This window comes from Salmo salar, chromosome ssa03, assembly GCF_905237065.1.
Source record: "Salmo salar chromosome ssa03, Ssal_v3.1, whole genome shotgun sequence".
Lineage (NCBI taxonomy): Eukaryota > Metazoa > Chordata > Actinopteri > Salmoniformes > Salmonidae > Salmo > Salmo salar.
In genome coordinates, this window is record NC_059444.1 from 14,668,953 (window position 1) to 14,685,986 (window position 17,034).

Genomic DNA, 17,034 nt, shown 5'->3' on the forward strand with positions numbered 1-17,034 from the left:
TTCTGCCTCCTCAACCCTCCTCTCCTCCCTCTCTGCATCCTTTGATTTCCTCTGTCCCCTATCCTCCAGGCCGGCTCGGTCCTCCCCTCCTGCTCCGTGGCTCGACGACTCACTGCAAGCTCACAGAACAGGGCTCCGGGCAGCCGAGCGGAAATGGAGGAAAACTCGCCTTCCTGCGGACCTGGCATCCTTTCACTCCCTCCTCTCTACATTTTCCTCTTCTGTCTCTGCTGCTAAAGCCACTTTCTACCACTCTAAACTCCAAGCATCTGCCTCTAACCCTAGGAAGCTCTTTGCTACCTTCTCCTCCCTCCTGAATCCTCCTCCCCCTCCCCCCCCTCCTCCCTCTCTGCGGATGACTTCGTCAACCATTTTGAAAAGAAGGTTGACGACATCCGATCCTCGTTTGCTAAGTCAAACGACACCGCTGGTCCTGCTCACACTGCCCTACCCTGTGCTTTGACCTCTTTCTCCCCTCTCTCTCCAGATGAAATCTCGCGTCTTGTGACGGCCGGCCGCCCAACAACCTGCCCACTTGACCCTATCCCCTCCTCTCTTCTCCAGACCATTTCCGGAGACCTTCTCCCCTACCTCACCTCGCTCATCAACTCATCGTTGACCGCTGGCTACGTCCCTTCCGTCTTCAAGAGAGCGAGAGTTGCACCCCTTCTGAAAAAACCTACACTCGATCCCTCCGATGTCAACAACTACAGACCAGTATCCCTTCTCTCCTTTCTTTCCAAAACTCTTGAACGTGCCGTCCTTGGCCAGCTCTCTTGCTATCTCTCTCAGAATGACCTTCTTGATCCTAATCAGTCAGGTTTCAAGACTGGGCATTCAACTGAGACTGCTCTTCTCTGTGTCACGGAGGCTCTCCGCACTGCTAAAGCTAACTCTCTCTCCTCTGCTCTCATCCTTCTAGATCTATCTGCTGCCTTTGATACCGTGAACCATCAGATCCTCCTCTCCACCCTCTCCGAGCTGGGCATCTCCGGCGCGGCCCACGCTTGGATTGCGTCCTACCTGACAGGTCGCTCCTACCAGGTGGCGTGGCGAGAATCTGTATCCGCACCACGTGCTCTCACCACTGGTGTCCCCCAGGGCTCTGTTCTAGGCCCACTCCTATTCTCGCTATACACCAAGTCACTTGGCTCTGTCATATCCTCACATGGTCTCTCATATCGTTGCTATGCAGATGACACACAATTAATCTTCTCCTTTCCCCCTTCTGACAACCAGGTGGCGAATCGCATCTCTGCATGTCTGGCAGACATATCAGTGTGGATGACGGATCACCACCTCAAGCTGAACCTCGGCAAGACGGAGCTGCTCTTCCTCCCGGGGAAGGACTGCCCGTTCCATGATCTCGCCATCACGGTTGACAACTCCCTTGTGTCCTCCTCCCAGAGTGCTAAGAGCCTCGGCGTGACCCTGGACAACACCCTGTCGTTCTCCACTAACATCAAGGCGGTGACCCGATCCTGTAGGTTCATGCTCTACAACATTCGCAGAGTACGACCCTGCCTCACACAGGAAGCGGCGCAGGTCCTAATCCAGGCACTTGTCATCTCCCGTCTGGATTACTGCAACTCGTTGTTGGCTGGGCTCCCTGCCTGTGCCATTAAACCCCTACAACTCATCCAGAACGCCGCAGCCCGTCTGGTGTTCAACCTTCCCAAGTTCTCTCATGTCACCCCGCTCCTCCGCTCTCTCCACTGGCTTCCAGTCGAAGCTCGCATCCGCTACAAGACCATGGTGCTTGCCTACGGAGCTGTGAGGGGAACGGCACCTCCGTACCTTCAGGCTCTGATCAGGCCCTACACCCAAACAAGGGCACTGCGTTCATCCACCTCTGGCCTGCTCGCCTCCCTACCTCTGAGGAAGCACAGTTCCCGCTCAGCCCAGTCAAAACTGTTCGCTGCTCTGGCACCCCAATGGTGGAACAAGCTCCCTCACGACGCCAGGACAGCGGAGTCAATCACCACCTTCCGGAGACACCTGAAACCCCACCTCTTTAAGGAATACCTGGGATAGGATAAAGTAATCCTTCTAACCCCCCCGTAAAATATTTAGATGCACTATTGTAAAGTGGTTGTTCCACTGGATATTATAAGGTGAATGCACCAATTTGTAAGTCGCTCTGGATAAGAGCGTCTGCTAAATGACTTAAATGTTAAATGTAAATGTAAATATGATTCATGACTTGGTGTGTGAGACTCGGTACAGGATAGAACTTGTGGTGCGCAGCTGAGGAATTATTTAACGGTTTGTTATTCTGTATTTTGCAATTAAAAACTCTGGCTTCTGTTGAAGTCATCCCAGAGGGAAAGCAGAGTCATTGAGCAATAACTGGAGAAGGTGCTAGCTTCAGTCATTCTAACCATTTTTATTTTCTGACAATATTGGTCCTACATCTACAGAAGTGTATTGTTAATTGAACATGAATCCTCCACTTTCAAGGCTTAATTCTAGGATTAACATACACATATGTATACGTTTGTCTCTGCTGTTATCTACAGTGCCTTCAGAAAGTATTCACACCCCTCAACTTTCCTCATTTTGTTAGGTTATGAAGTGGGATTAAAATGGATTTGATTGTCATTTTTTGTCAACGATCGAGAAAATACTCTAATGTCGAAGTGGAAGAAAAATGTTTACATTTGTAAAAGAATCATGAGAAATAAAACTCTAATATCTCTTGATTAGATAAGTATTCATCACTGAGTCAATACATGTTAGAATCACCTTTGGCAGTGATTACAGTCCTTCTGGGTCTCTAAATCTCTGAGAGCTTTCCACACCTGGATTGTGCAACATTTGCCCATTATTAAGCTTTTCAAAATTCTTCAAGCTCTGTCAAATTGGTTGCTGACCATTACCAGACAACCAGTTTCAGGTTTTCAAGCAGATTTAAGTCAAAAGTGTTTTAGGTTATTGTTCTACTGAAAGGTGAATTAATCTCCCTGTGTCTGGTGCAAAGCAGACTGAAGCAGATTTTCCTCTAGGACTTTGCCTATGCTTAGCTCCATTTCGTTTCTTTTTTATCCTGAAAAACTACCCAGTCCTTAATGATTACAAGCATACCCATAACATGATGCAGCCACCAGTATGCTTGAAAAAATAGAGAGTGGTACTCAGTAATGTGTTATATTGGATTTGCTCCAAATTTAACACTTTGTATTCAGAGCAAAAAGTGAATTGCTTTGCCATTTTTTCCCCCCAGTATTACTTCAGTGCCTTGTTGTAAACAGGATGCATGTTTTGGAATAAACATACAAAAAACGGCAACGGTGTTAGGAAGGACGCCTGTATCTTTGTAGAGACTGGGTGTATTGTAATTAATAAATTCCCTATGTTCAAAGGGATATTCAATGTCTGCTTTTTATATTTTTTTTACACATCTACCAATAGATGCCCTTCTTTGCGAGGCATTGGAAAACCTCCCTGGTCTTTGTGGTTGAATCTATGTTGGAAATTCACTGCTCGACTGTGGGACCTTACAGGTCATTTTATATGTGTAGGGTACAGAGATGAGGTAGTCATTCAAAAAGCATGTTAAACACTATTGCACACAGTGAGTTTATGCAACTTATGTGAATTGTTAAGCACAGTTTTACTCCTGAGCTTATTTAGGGTTGCCATAACAAAAGGGTTAAATACTTAGATGCAACACATTTTTCAGCTTTGGATTTTTAATTAATTTGTAAACATTTTAAAAAAACATCATTCCACTAACATTAAGGGAGAAATTAAATTGTGTGTAAGCCAGGGACAAAAAAAAAATCTCAATTTAATTCATTTTATATTCAGGCTGTAACAAAATGTGTAAAAACGCAAGCGGTGTGAATACTTTCTGAAAGCACTGTAATCCTATCCTTTCTTGTTGTCAGCCTTCTTCCTTCAATATTCTTAGTTCTAGAATCTCTGAAGAGTTTGAATGCACATGAGTTACAACATTATCCTATCCCACGCCATTGTCAGTAGGGTGCTAGTATGTGTGTGACGTAGAACTAAGATCATGTAGTGTTGATAAGCTTGTGTAGTGATATGGTTTCACTTGTACTTCATTGCAGTACTGACCTCAGTCAAAGCGTTGGCTTCACAGCGGGCACACATCCAATCGTCTGACACTTGGTCAACAGACACTCCATAGCAACCTGAGGGACACCAGGGAAACAAGGTCAAGGAAAACATTAGAAGCCATTTTCTATTGACAGAGGTGACAAAAGGCACTGATGTGAATGACAAGTTCCACAGGCACTTAGCATTTATTTGTCATGCAAATCAATTGATTAAAGTGCACGTCATTGCAGTAAATCATTGTTAATAAATGAGAATGGACATTCTGGATTGATTACTGAACTCTGACATGAACTGGTATTCCTTGAGAGCATCTCATTGATTACATGAAACATATGGAACACATTAAGCACAGGGGTGTCAAACTCATTTTGCCCCGCGGGGCCACATTCAGTCTTCACCGCACTTAAAACTGATTAGATTTCCTCGCCGTCATAATTTGCAAAAAATAGTCCTCTATCAAACGGAATTTCCAATGCTCCGAGACTGTCTAGCTTTAGTTGATGACTGTTAGCAAGAGGGACAGAGTCAAGAGACTCAATGTAATAATAATAAACAACATTATTTATATTTGTTCTACACTAGTTTCAATTTGTTGTTAGTCATTTCAATGACGATTGAGAAAATAATTCTAAAATAAATTAAATGCTCTAAACATTGGTGTTAGACTGTTGATGTGAATTAAATGGAATTCAGCAAGAGCATATTAGTGATTATCAATGGACACGTGCTGTCTAACAACGGATGTGAATGAACTACTATTCATTGAAATCTGGAGTACTACAGTAAATTACAAATGAAACACATGGAACAGGCTTCAAACTTGGGGATTGTGAATGAGACAGTAGCTACTGACTGGCGTGGATGCGGACGCAGCACTGGGAACAGCTGACCAGCAGGCTGGTGCCGTCCTCCTCCAGGTGAGGGGTGTAGAGTTGGCCCTGGGCGCTGCTGCTGTTGGTCTTGTCATTGGTGGTGCTGAAACACATCTCCGGGATCAGGGGCTTGGACCTCTGTCTGCCCCCGCGCCGGCCTTTTACAGTGTAGCTGGGGTTGCTGCTAGACTGCGACTGGAGAGGGATGCGTATTATTAAAGGTCAAATTGTAATTTCTACGACTACTATTGTGCACAGCTGGCTTGGTGGCTGAATTGCTTTTCTGTTGCCCAAATATCTTTAGAAGGTACATAAAAACAAATTGATAATTCAAAGTAAAACTTTTTTTTTTTTAATAAAAAAAACCTAATTAACAGCTGTATTGAGGGCCCATTAACAACAGCTACAGTATAAGACCAAGGACCTCTCCACTCTACCTGGTCGTATGTGTGGAAGAGCAGGCAGATGGAGCAGTAGGGGGCCTGCAGGCCCATGCGCTGGTTGTACGATCTCTCCGCCTGGGGGTTGTAAGGTCGGCTCTGCCACAGCTGGGCCAGGGGCTTGGCCCACTCCTCCATCTCCTCTGGTTCATCCTTCATATCCACATACAGCTCATCTACAAGATAGAGGTGGGAGAGAGTAACGGAGGAGGTTAGAAGAGAGGAGAAAGAAAGACTAGGGCCCTGTTCTATCACTGTGAATATGTACTTGTGTTGAAACGGTTGCTGGTTATAGAAGTCCATGATGGGATACTGTTCTAACGCACCACAAGCAGGTGCTCACCATCATCACTGTGGCTTTCACTGGAGCTGAGGAGTGGGTGCTGTTTGGGCAGCTGGCGGAGGAGAGGACATTGTTTGCTCTTCACGCGCTTGCCGTCCGTCTGCTTACTTGGACTTGAGTTAGTCAGTTTACTTGGATGTAAAATCATCGGCTTACTTAAGTTGAAGTTTGTCTGCTTGATTAAAGTTAACTCCGCCTGCACGGGGGAAAGACATCGCTGAGGAAAGAGACAGGAAGAGGATGAGTGACCATCAGCTGGCTCATGAGTCGTTTCCACATCTAATGCCTTTTTCTATTGTATGGCAAGTGTGAAAACATCAATGTCATTTTAATCTTTAACATATTCGCCTCTAATATCAGTCTCTACTATCATCACAAACCCATAACCAAACATGAATAACTTCTAAAGATAGAATCATGAAAGAGGGTAAACTAACCTTCCAACTGTCCCTCCTGACCTCTGCCCTCTTGGTTGGCCTGGTGTGTGCGTGGGTCTGGACAGGCTCCGGGCTGCTAGGGGCCTTAGCTTCAGACTTCTCCTCCCGAGCCTGGGCCTCGCCTGGCTGCTGCCACTTACTGAGGCCTTGGGTCTGGGCCTTGGTTTCAACCTGTTCTCCCTTACTGGGACTCTGTGCTTCGGCCTGGATATGCTCATCTTTGGTGAATGGGACCTGGGACTCCTGCTGCCCGGCTTTGACTTGGGACTGGAGCTGGGCCTTGAGTTGAAGGTGGGGTTGGAGGTGCCGTGGCAGATGCTCCCTGGCGTAACTGTGCACGTGGAGCTGGGTGTGGTGAATCGGCTGCTGGTTCTCACGGGCGTAGCTGTGGACCTGCAGGTTCTCCTTGGGGCTCTGGGTCTTGTGGAAGAGGAGGCTGGCCACCCCCAGCTTTCGGACAGGCTGAGCGGAAGGACCGGTCCTGGCCGGGGGAGCCACTACTGGGAGGTGGCCGTTTCTGTGCGACTGGGGTTGAGCCAAAATGGTCGCTGCGTGATTGCTGGTGGAGGGGATGGTGACTTTTTGTGGAGCCGGGCTTGTACTGCTGTTGCCCTTCGTAGGGTCCGTCTTTAAATTAGGCAGTTCCCTCGGGGTGAGCTTCACTGGTGTGTCTGAAATATAAACATTTGTATCAGGAGAGAGAAGCAACAGGGGTACCATTTCCAAATATCTACTGAGTCCCATAGTGGATTAGTGACGCAGATCGATTATCATGACGACTTCCGCTGCTCTGTCACTACATACTTCAGTCTGAGACTGCCATCGTTGAAGTCCTTTGTGGTGACGAGGGCTATTGTACAAAAAGTCAGCGATTGGATAGTCTCTAACCAATCAGAGTATCAAAGCCAATTAATTTTCAAACCAACGCTTTTTTTCCATTTATTTATCTTACCTTTATTTAACTAGGCAAGTCAGATAAGAACAAATTCTTATTTTCAATGACGGCCTAGGAACTGTGGGTTAACTGCCTTGTTCAGGGGCAGAACGACAGATTTTTACCTTCAGCTCGGGGATTCGATCGTGCAACCTTTCGGTTACTAGTCCAACGCTCTAACCACGTGTGTTCTGGCTCTGGCCCAACCAATCGGTTTATGGACTAATCAGACAGCCTTGAATGTGTTCGCAGATCCAAAGTCAATGTGGAGACTGTGGAATGTGGAATGGAATCAAAAATATGGAAACCACATGGTCGACTCCGTTCCATGTTTTTCCATTCCAGCCATTACAATGAGACCGTCCTCCTATAGCTCTTCCCACCAGCCTCCACTGAAACTAACATCTGGGGGCATGACGTAGTGTTTTCTTGGAACAAGGAGTCTGGGCAGCCAGGCAGAAGATCGATACCCATTTACTACAATACTACACAAGTTGTTTGTAGTTTACTGACTTGTTAGCAGCTAGTAACATAAGCATTTCACTGCAACCACTACAACACCTACTTACCTGTGTACGCAACCAATAAACTGATTTGACAAGTGGCCTGTATTCAAACCATTTACATTTGATGGCTGTGGTGGGATTGGAGCCCACATCTCCAAAGACACTGGAGCTTAGCTAGCTGGAATCCACCATGGCAGTTTGCGATATTACAACAACAAAGAAATAACTTCAAAACAAAGAACACTTTTTTCCCCCGGAGACATCATTGCACGTGCGATGGAACAGCAGAGTATTTACTACGATGCTGGACGCTCCTCTCTTTCCTTTCATAAACAAAACAAAAACAATAACAAATGTGCTGGGGACACAAACACTGACGCTGTTTCCCATAATGCGGATTCCAGGTTTAAATCCAGTCACAAGTGTCAGTCTGATATTTTGTTACCCCCTAATTTTACAAATGTATCATGCATCCTCTGTGCTGATTTTGCATGTAATTTTAAAGGTTTTAAATAGTGAAAATAAGGTAGGTAGTCACAGCCTTACTGTCAGTGAAGGTACCTGTATCTGTGCAGTCCTCTGCTCCCGTGTCCAGCGTGGTGAGGCCTAGTCTGGCCTTCTTTTCATACTCCTCTTCTTCTTCATCTTTAGGGACCACCTTGTCAGGTACATCCAGACACACCCAGTGCCTCTTGGTCCCTATCCTCGGTGTTGGGCTGGTGAGCCATAAAACATTCAAGTTGAACAATTTTTTTATGTCAAGCATTTATTTTAAAAAAATATATATAAAAAAATAAAGGGAATTTCCATCCATATACTGTTAAATCTGCTCTATAGCACCCTCTACCAACATAAAAATTAACATATTTTCTGACCTCTTTCGCTCCACCTGTGTGTTGAGCTCCGCTCCATAGGGCTCCTTGGAAATGCAGTCCTTCCCCTGCTCCTCCCCCAGGAACTCCTTGGCCTCTGGGGTGGGCCGTGAGTGGTCGATGGGGCCTGTGTCCCGCCCCGCGAGCCACTGCTCGTAGCGGTCCGGCTGGTAGTTCTTCACAAACAGATCCATGGAGATCTTCACCATGTCCTTCCTGCACGTACACTGGAGACAAGAGGTACAAGAGGTAGGGAGAACAAGTTCTAGGGATGTACTAATGCTCCCAGAGGTAAATAAACCAAGGTCAGTCTAATAGAGAGTCATACGAGATTGTTATTAATACTAAGTATAGTCTTTTCCCAGTTTCCCTCTTTCTGCAGACTAACCAACCCCCATTAACTGGTCAACAATGGTTATATTTTTCCCCAAAAAGTAAAATGATGTGACCAACAGAAAATATTACACATGCATACAAGGAAGACATTTTTCATTAAGATCTTAAAATGGACACATGCAACAATAGCAAGCCCATCATTTTACAGTCAAAGGGCTAATAGCCTTTATATTGAACATGCAACTGCTGTAATGAAGCAGCTAATAAAACATTTGGTAAATTGAAATTTGCGGGAAAACACTGTTCTAAAACACCTAGTGGGATCTGTTCTATATGTGACGGAGATGAAAATCTCTGTTAGAAAGCAGGGGAATCTAACAGCAACAACTAGAATGGGTTACCAATATGACTAGGATTGTTCCTTTGGCTTCTGGACAACGAAATAATGTAGATATGAAAACCAATAGAACAGGAGAGAAACTATGGTTATTAGCATGAGGAAGTCTGCATAAAATAATTGCCTCTACGTTTCTATGGTTGGATTTGGCTAGGCTACTTTGAAGCAAGGTAAGACATGCCTCATTATTTGAAGTAAAGTAAAACGTTTAGGTTTCAAACAATTATACTGCTGCCTCAAGCTCACATTGTAAAGCAGTGTTACGTGTTGATACCCTGCCTACTGTTGACTATAGCCTACGCACTTGAATGGCGAATTAGATGTGCACTTTGATTACGAGTAAAGATTAGGAAATAAAACACACTACCAGTCAAAAGTTTTAGAACACCTACTCATTTAAGGGTTTTTCTTTATTTTTGCTATTTATCTACATCGTAGGATAATAGTGAAGACATCAACATTATGAAATAACACATATGGAATCATGTAGTAATCAAAAATGTGTTAAACAAATCAAAATACATTTGATATTTCAGATTCTTCAACTAGCCACCCTTTGCCTTGACAGCTTTGCACACTCTCAACCAGCTTCATGAGGGGTAGTCACCTGGAATGCATTTCAATTAACAGGTGTTCATTAACAGGTGATACATTTATGGAATTTCTTTCCTTCTTAATGTTTTTGAGCCAATCAGTTGTGTTGTGACAAGGGGGTATACAGAAAATAGCCCTATTTGGTAAAAGACCAAGTCCATATCATGGCAAGAACAGCTCAAATAAGCAAAGAGAAACAACAGTCCATCATTACTTTAATTAAGACATGAAGATCAGTCAATATGGAACATTTCAAGAATATTGAAACGTTTCTTCAAGTGCAGTCACAAAAACCATCAAGCGCTATGATGAAACTGACTCTCATTCCGCCACAGGAAAGGAAGACCCAGAGTTACCTCTGCTGCAGAGGATAAGTTCATTAGAGTTACCAGCCTCAGAAAAGGCAGCCGAATAAATGCTTCAGAGTTCAAGTAACAGACACATCTCAACATCAACACCAATAAGAAGAAGAGACTTGCTTGGGCCAAGAAACACGAGCAATGGACATTAGACTGGTGGAAATTTCTCCTTTGGTCTGGAGTCCAAATTTGAGATTTTTGGTTCCAACCGCCGTGTCTTTGAGAGATGCGGTGTGGGTGAACAGATGATCTCCGCATGTGTATTTCCCACCGTAAAGCATGGAGGAGGAGGTGTTATGGTGTGGGTGTGCTTTGCTGGTGACACTGTCTGTGATTTATTTACAATTCAAAGCACACTTAACCAGCATGGCTACCAAAGCGATATGCCATCCCATCTGGTTTGCGCTTAGTGGGAATACATTTGTTTTTCAACAGGACAATGACCCAACACACCTCCAGGCTGTGTAAGGGCATTTTACCAAGAAGGAGAGTGATGGAGTGCTGCATCAGATGACCTGTCCTCCACAATCCCCCGACCTCAACCAAATTGAGATGGTTTGGGACGAGTTGGACCGCAGAGTGAACTAAAAGCAGCCAACAAGTGCTCAGCATTCCAGGTGAAGCTGGTTGAGAGAATGCCGAGAGTGTGCAAAGCTGTCATCAAGGCAAAGGGTGGCTATTTGAAGAATCAAATATAAATATATTTGGATTTGTTGAACACTTTTTTGGTTACTACATGAGTCCATGTGTGTTATTTCATAGTGTTGATGTCTTCACTATTATTCTACAATGTAGAAAATAGTAAAAATAAAGGAAAACCCTTGAATGAGTAGGTGTTCTAAAACTTTTCACTGGTAGTGTAGCTCTTTTTAATTGTGTTCATCAAAACAGTTAACATGTGATTGCATTTAAAAATTGTTATTTGTTGCGCAATGACTGGCCTTCTAAAAGCCTGTTTCACTCCAGTAGCAGCTTCCTGAGGAGCTGCTCTCATTCTGTCTGACAGGATATTCCTCTCCTCAAACTAGGCTCTGTACGCTGTGCGTGTGATAAGATACATGATGACTAATGAAAAATACACACTCGCCAAATTCATTCGACTAAATTATGCAAATGAACCTATAGACCAATAAATACATTTGACCCGTCATGCTTTCGGCAGCTAACCGATTAACATCCCTAATGTACATGGTTTAAACGAGGAGCACTTAAAGAAAATGTAACTCTTCCTTACCAGCATGGCTTGCTTTCCATACTCAATCCACCTTTCGGTGGCAAAGTTGGTGGACTCGGCACAGTTGAAGCCATGGTTGAATCCGGCGTGGTAACTATAGGGAAATGTCACCATGAACTCACCGGGCTCCTGAGTGATCTGAAACACGGACAGGAAAAAACAATGATATACTGTACACTGTATAGGGCTTTATACAAGTGATCAACATACGTTTATAAAATCCTACGTGGTCTTAGGTCAGTATACAATAAACGCAGTTAAAAAAAAGTAGAAAATCATCACTATTCATGAGAGCTTACCTTCTCAAATGGAATTCCATATTTCCTTAATATGGAGGGTGAGATGAGGGTCATCTTGTGCCTCAGGAAGGCTTCGCAATTTTGGTGGCTACCAGGAAAAAATCCTAAAAGGAAACAGTGTGTTGGATTAAAACTAGTTAAAAAACAGTTGTTTTCTAATTAGGCAAAAACATGTGTCACACACATTATCATCCCTCTCACCTTGAGCCAAGCGTTCCATTTTTTTCCCCTGCTCTGGAGGAACACAGTACCTGTGAGGGTATCAGAACATCAATCAATTATCTTCTGTTATAACGCTGACGTTCAAATTGTTGCCATTTCTATTACTTGGCGAGTGTTGTTTTCAATCGTAACAACGAGTCCTCAAACTACACTTACATAACCATCATCAGCATGTTGATGCTTAAAAACTTGGCTCTTATACACACACAACTACCAATACATCTACTACCGGTATGTGACTAATAGTGTAGCTACTTACCAGGACTTGGGCGCTCCAAAGTGGAGGTAGTTGATACTGTAGAGATCCATGTCTTCAGTGTGCCAGGCGAAAGTGGTCTTCCACATGCCAAAGTACAGGTAGGGTGTGTTCACCCCCTCGATGGTGATGCCATTCGCATGCTCCACCGTGTCCAGGATGGTATTCAGTTTGCCGATGTTCCAATCAGTCACATCCTGGAGAGAACGACAGAATAATGTAACTATTGTTGCTGGAGATCATTATCTTCTTCAGCGCTGTAGTGAAACATAACCACTGTAGTGAAACAAAACCACTGTAGTGAAACATAACCACTGTAGTGAAACATAACCACTGTAGTGAAACATAACCACTGTAGTGAAACATAACCACTGTAGTGAAACATAACCACTGTAGTGAAACATAACCACTGTAGTGAAACAAAACCACTGTAGTGAAACAAAACCACTGTAGTGAAACATAACCACTGTAGTGAAACATAACCACTGTAGTGAAACATAACCACTGTAGTGAAACATAACCACTGTAGTGAAACATAACCACTGTAGTGAAACATAACCACTGTAGTGAAACATAACCACTGTAGTGAAACATAACCACTGTAGTGAAACATAACCACTGTAGTGAAACATAACCACTGTAGTGAAACATAACCACTGTAGTGAAACAAAACCACTGTAGTGAAACAAAACCACTGTAGTGAAACAAAACCACTGTAGTGAAACATAACCACTGTAGTGAAACATAACCACTGTAGTGAAACATAACCACTGTAGTGAAACATAACCACTGTAGTGAAACAAAACCACTGTAGTGAAACATAACCACTGTAGTGAAACATAACCACTGTAGTGAAACAAAACCACTGTAGTGAAACATAACCACTGTAGTGAAACAAAACCACTGTAGTGAAACAAAACCACTGTAGTGAAACAAAACCACTGTAGTGAAACATAACCACTGTAGTGAAACAAAACCACTGTAGTGAAACAAAACCACTGTAGTGAAACAAAACCACTGTAGTGAAACAAAACCACTGTAGTGAAACAAAACCACTGTAGTGAAACAAAACCACTGTAGTGAAACATAACCACTGTAGTGAAACAAAACCACTGTAGTGAAACAAAACCACTGTAGTGAAACATAACCACTGTAGTGAAACAAAACCACTGTAGTGAAACAAAACCACTGTAGTGAAACATAACCACTGTAGTGAAACATAACCACTGTAGTGAAACAAAACCACTGTAGTGAAACAAAACCACTGTAGTGAAACATAACCACTGTAGTGAAACAAAACCACTGTAGTGAAACATAACCACTGTAGTGAAACAAAACCACTGTAGCGAAACATAACCACTATAGTGAAACAAAACCACTGTAGTGAAACATAACCACTGTAGTGAAACATAACCACTGCATCCTTCTAGACTGGTTGTGAATTTAAATTGTGGGTGTAACACATGATTCTGAGAGAAACACGTACAAGTAATTTACATAACCTTTGTCTACACAACCACAAAATACATCACTCTCACCAGCCAGCATCCTTATAACCAGGAACAACATGTTAACATTGTAAACACCATAGAATAGTAAAAAAACACCCCTGTGGGGGATTCGTAATGACTCACAGGGTCGTAAAGTGTTCCGTTCACATCTGCACCGTAGATGGGCGGGTTATTGGTCACCTTCTTCCAGTACTTCCTCTCCAGCTCCTCAAAGTTGGCGTAGCGAGGACTGCAGAACCTATGATGGGGGGGTTACAGGGTCGATCAGTACGGCTGACTAGAAACTATAAACTTTTCAAATCAGTGCCTGTGAGCCAGAGCCTTTCAAAATCCCAGGAGATCTTGAGAAACACATGAATTACTAACAAAGCTAATCATACAAACCCTCTGTTTTAAATCATGTTATTAACTTTGTTCGCTGTATCATTTCCTTAGACAAATAGCATGTACGGAGTGACTTTTCCCCAATCGCAGACCAAGTCAACAAATTCTTCATACAAGAGGAAACATACAGTATAGCTCATTCATAGACTGTGTAATATGTTATGAAACTTTGTTATAGCTGTTCCAGTTTTGGTGCAGTCAGACTCACTTGTCACTGTTGGCCGTCTTACGGAATTCTCGGACGGTCATGGGCTTCTTCTGGATGTTGTACTGGGTGAACAGGCCTGACTGGCCCGTCATTACCTGCTGGATGGGAGCCGGGATCACCAGATCATCTATATCGTCATAGGACTTCCTGGGCTTCCAATCCTTTGGTGGCACGACCTGTAAAAACAGTCCGTTTTAGTATCAGTTACTGTAAAGTATTTCACTCACAAAAACTTGGGTCATTTGTATTAAAAAAAATATTCACAATGTGTGTATTTCTGTGCATTGCAGCTTTGCCTAACTGGAGGCCTGGTAATAGAAATCAGAAAATAATCTTCACATGGCAGAAGGGTTTGTGTCAATGCTCACTTTAGCCAGGCCGGCTTGGTGTGCTCCCTGGTACTCCATGTAGGCAATGTAGCGGCTGAAGTTCTGGAACTCCTCAGCAGTGGGGTGAAAGGTCATGATCCCCTTGGAGCCAGGAGTCTGGGACCCCGAATCAGAAGACATACTAAATAGAAAGCCCTGCAGATCAGAATTAAACAGGTTTCAACAATAGACAGTGATGTGTTAGGAAGCTAATACAACGGACATCTGTGAGGTGGGAGGGGTTGTTCAGTCATGTTGGTTCATGACTGGACAGCGTGACAGGTTTATTTGGACACACCCAGTGACACCTCACTGTTATGGCTACAGCGTGTTTACAAAGTGTTGGTCGATTGTAAATAAGATAAGAGTAGCTTTGTAAACAAGACGATGAAACAGTTCGGTCGAAGATGACTTTCTGCTGTGAACGTGTGACACGCCTTCGACAAAAAGAAAAGCAGCAACCTGATTGGTCAAGAGTAGCATCTATTTAAAGTTTGTCCGGCCTACCCTGAAGTGTAGCTAGTTAGCTAACTACCTCAGATAAGTACTGCAACTATCAACTTGTAATTAGCAAATGTTGTAGCCGAATGTTATGCGTGCCATAACATAAGCAAGCTAAATAATAACACGTCCATAAGGAATGAGAATGTATGATAAAAAATAACTAGCTAGGTATTTAGTTAAATTAATGTCTGCATGATTCATGGATAGCTAGCTAGTTACATGACATAGCTAGCTAGCAAGCCATCTTATTATTGCTACTAGCTAGCCATTGTCAACGACGTATTCATGATAAACAATCCAAATATGGTGTAAAATTACACCTTTAAAACAAGATCCCATACCAACACTGATAAATCTTGCGCAGTTGGTGACTTGATATCGACAGCACTTAATTCCGATTTTACCCCGAAGAGGATTTGTTCTCCATTACTACTAGTGCACAGGATCAGACGTAGCCAATCAATGAATGATTTTGACGACGTGCACTTTCTTCTTTGGTATCATGGCGTTCGCACGTTTGTTTTGTGCATGTCGCCACCTACTGTGCGGGAGTGTGAAGTCGAGCACGTGATATTTTGTATTTTGAAAATGTAAAGGGGCCCCACCACCTAGCCCTACACCTATGTACCACTATTTCATAAAATAATTATACAAATGTATTTAAAAAAAAATAAAAAATTTAAATAAAAAATAATAAAATATATATATATATATATATATATATATATATATATATATATATATATATATATATATATACTGCTCAAAAAAATAAAGGGAACACTTAAACAACACAATGTAACTCCAAGTCAATCACACTTCTGTGAAATCAAACTGTCCACTTAGGAAGCAACACTGATTGACAATAAATTTCACATGCTGTTGTGCAAATGGAATAGACAACAGGTGGAAATTATAGGCAATTAGCAAGACACCCCCAATAAAGGAGTGGTTCTGCAGGTGGGGACCACAGACCACTTCTCAGTTCCGATGCTTCCTGGCTGATGTTTTGGTCACTTTTGAATGCTGGCGGTGCTTTCACTCTAGTGGTAGCATGAGACGGAGTCTACAACCCACACAAGTGGCTCAGGTAGTGCAGCTCATCCAGGATGGCACATCAATGCGAGCTGTGGCAAGAAGGTTTGCTGAGTCTGTCAGCGTAGTGTCCAGAGCATGGAGGCGCTACCAGGAGACAGGCCAGTACATCAGGAGACGTGGAGGAGGCCGTAGGAGGGCAACTACCCAGCAGCAGGACCGCTACCTCCGCCTTTGTGCAAGGAGGGGCAGGAGAAGCACTGCCAGAGCCCTGCAAAATGACCTCCAGCAGGCCACAAATGTGCATGTGTCTGCTCAAACGGTCAGAAACAGACTCCATGAGGGTGGTATGAGGGCTCGACGTCCACAGGTGGGGGTTGTGCTTACAGCCCAACACCGTGCAGGACGTTTGGCATTTGCCAGAGAACACCAAGATTGGAAAATTCGCCACTGGCGCCCTGTGCTCTTCACAGATGAAAGCAGGTTCACACTGAGCACATGTGACAGACGTGACAGAGTCTGGAGACACCGTGGAGAACGTTCTGCTGCCTGTAACATCCTCCAGCATGACCGGTTTGGCGGTGGGTCCGTCATGGTGTGGGGTGGCATTTCTTTGGGGGGCCGCACAGCCCTCCATGTGCTCGCCAGAGGTAGTCTGACTGCCATTAGGTACCGAGATGAGATCCTCAGACCCCTTGTGAGACCATATGCTGGTGCGGTTGGCCCTGGGTTCCTCCTAATGCAAGACAATGCTAGACCTCATGTGGCTGGAGGGTGTCAGCAGTTCCTGCAAGAGGAAGGCATTGATGCTCTGGACTGGCCCGCCCATTCCCCAGACAT

At 43.8% G+C, this 17,034-nt stretch overlaps 1 protein-coding gene across 3 annotated transcripts in view; it reads right to left on the reverse strand.

Annotated features, from left to right (window-relative positions):
• The window catches only part of LOC106598949 (lysine-specific demethylase 4A), a 34,474-nt gene extending 18,823 nt beyond the window's left edge, over positions 1–15,651 (reverse strand). For 2 of the 3 annotated variants that reach the window (XM_045714535.1, XM_014189981.1), the window contains exons 1-15: positions 15,501–15,651; positions 14,656–14,811; positions 14,288–14,463; positions 13,819–13,933; positions 12,188–12,381; positions 11,908–11,957; positions 11,707–11,810; positions 11,408–11,545; positions 8,491–8,714; positions 8,162–8,331; positions 6,176–6,846; positions 5,739–5,955; positions 5,393–5,571; positions 4,937–5,150; positions 4,081–4,157 (exon numbers count right to left, since the gene is read on the reverse strand). In XM_045714535.1, the coding sequence (XP_045570491.1) occupies positions 4,081–4,157; positions 4,937–5,150; positions 5,393–5,571; positions 5,739–5,955; positions 6,176–6,846; positions 8,162–8,331; positions 8,491–8,714; positions 11,408–11,545; positions 11,707–11,810; positions 11,908–11,957; positions 12,188–12,381; positions 13,819–13,933; positions 14,288–14,463; positions 14,656–14,796 (2,670 nt within the window). In that variant the 5' untranslated portion in view covers positions 14,797–14,811; positions 15,501–15,651. The remainder of the gene's footprint in view (positions 1–4,080; positions 4,158–4,936; positions 5,151–5,392; positions 5,572–5,738; positions 5,956–6,175; positions 6,847–8,161; positions 8,332–8,490; positions 8,715–11,407; positions 11,546–11,706; positions 11,811–11,907; positions 11,958–12,187; positions 12,382–13,818; positions 13,934–14,287; positions 14,464–14,655; positions 14,812–15,500) is intronic. The other variant, XM_014189982.1, reaches the window with a different exon arrangement.
• Positions 15,652–17,034: the final 1,383 nt, after the last annotated feature.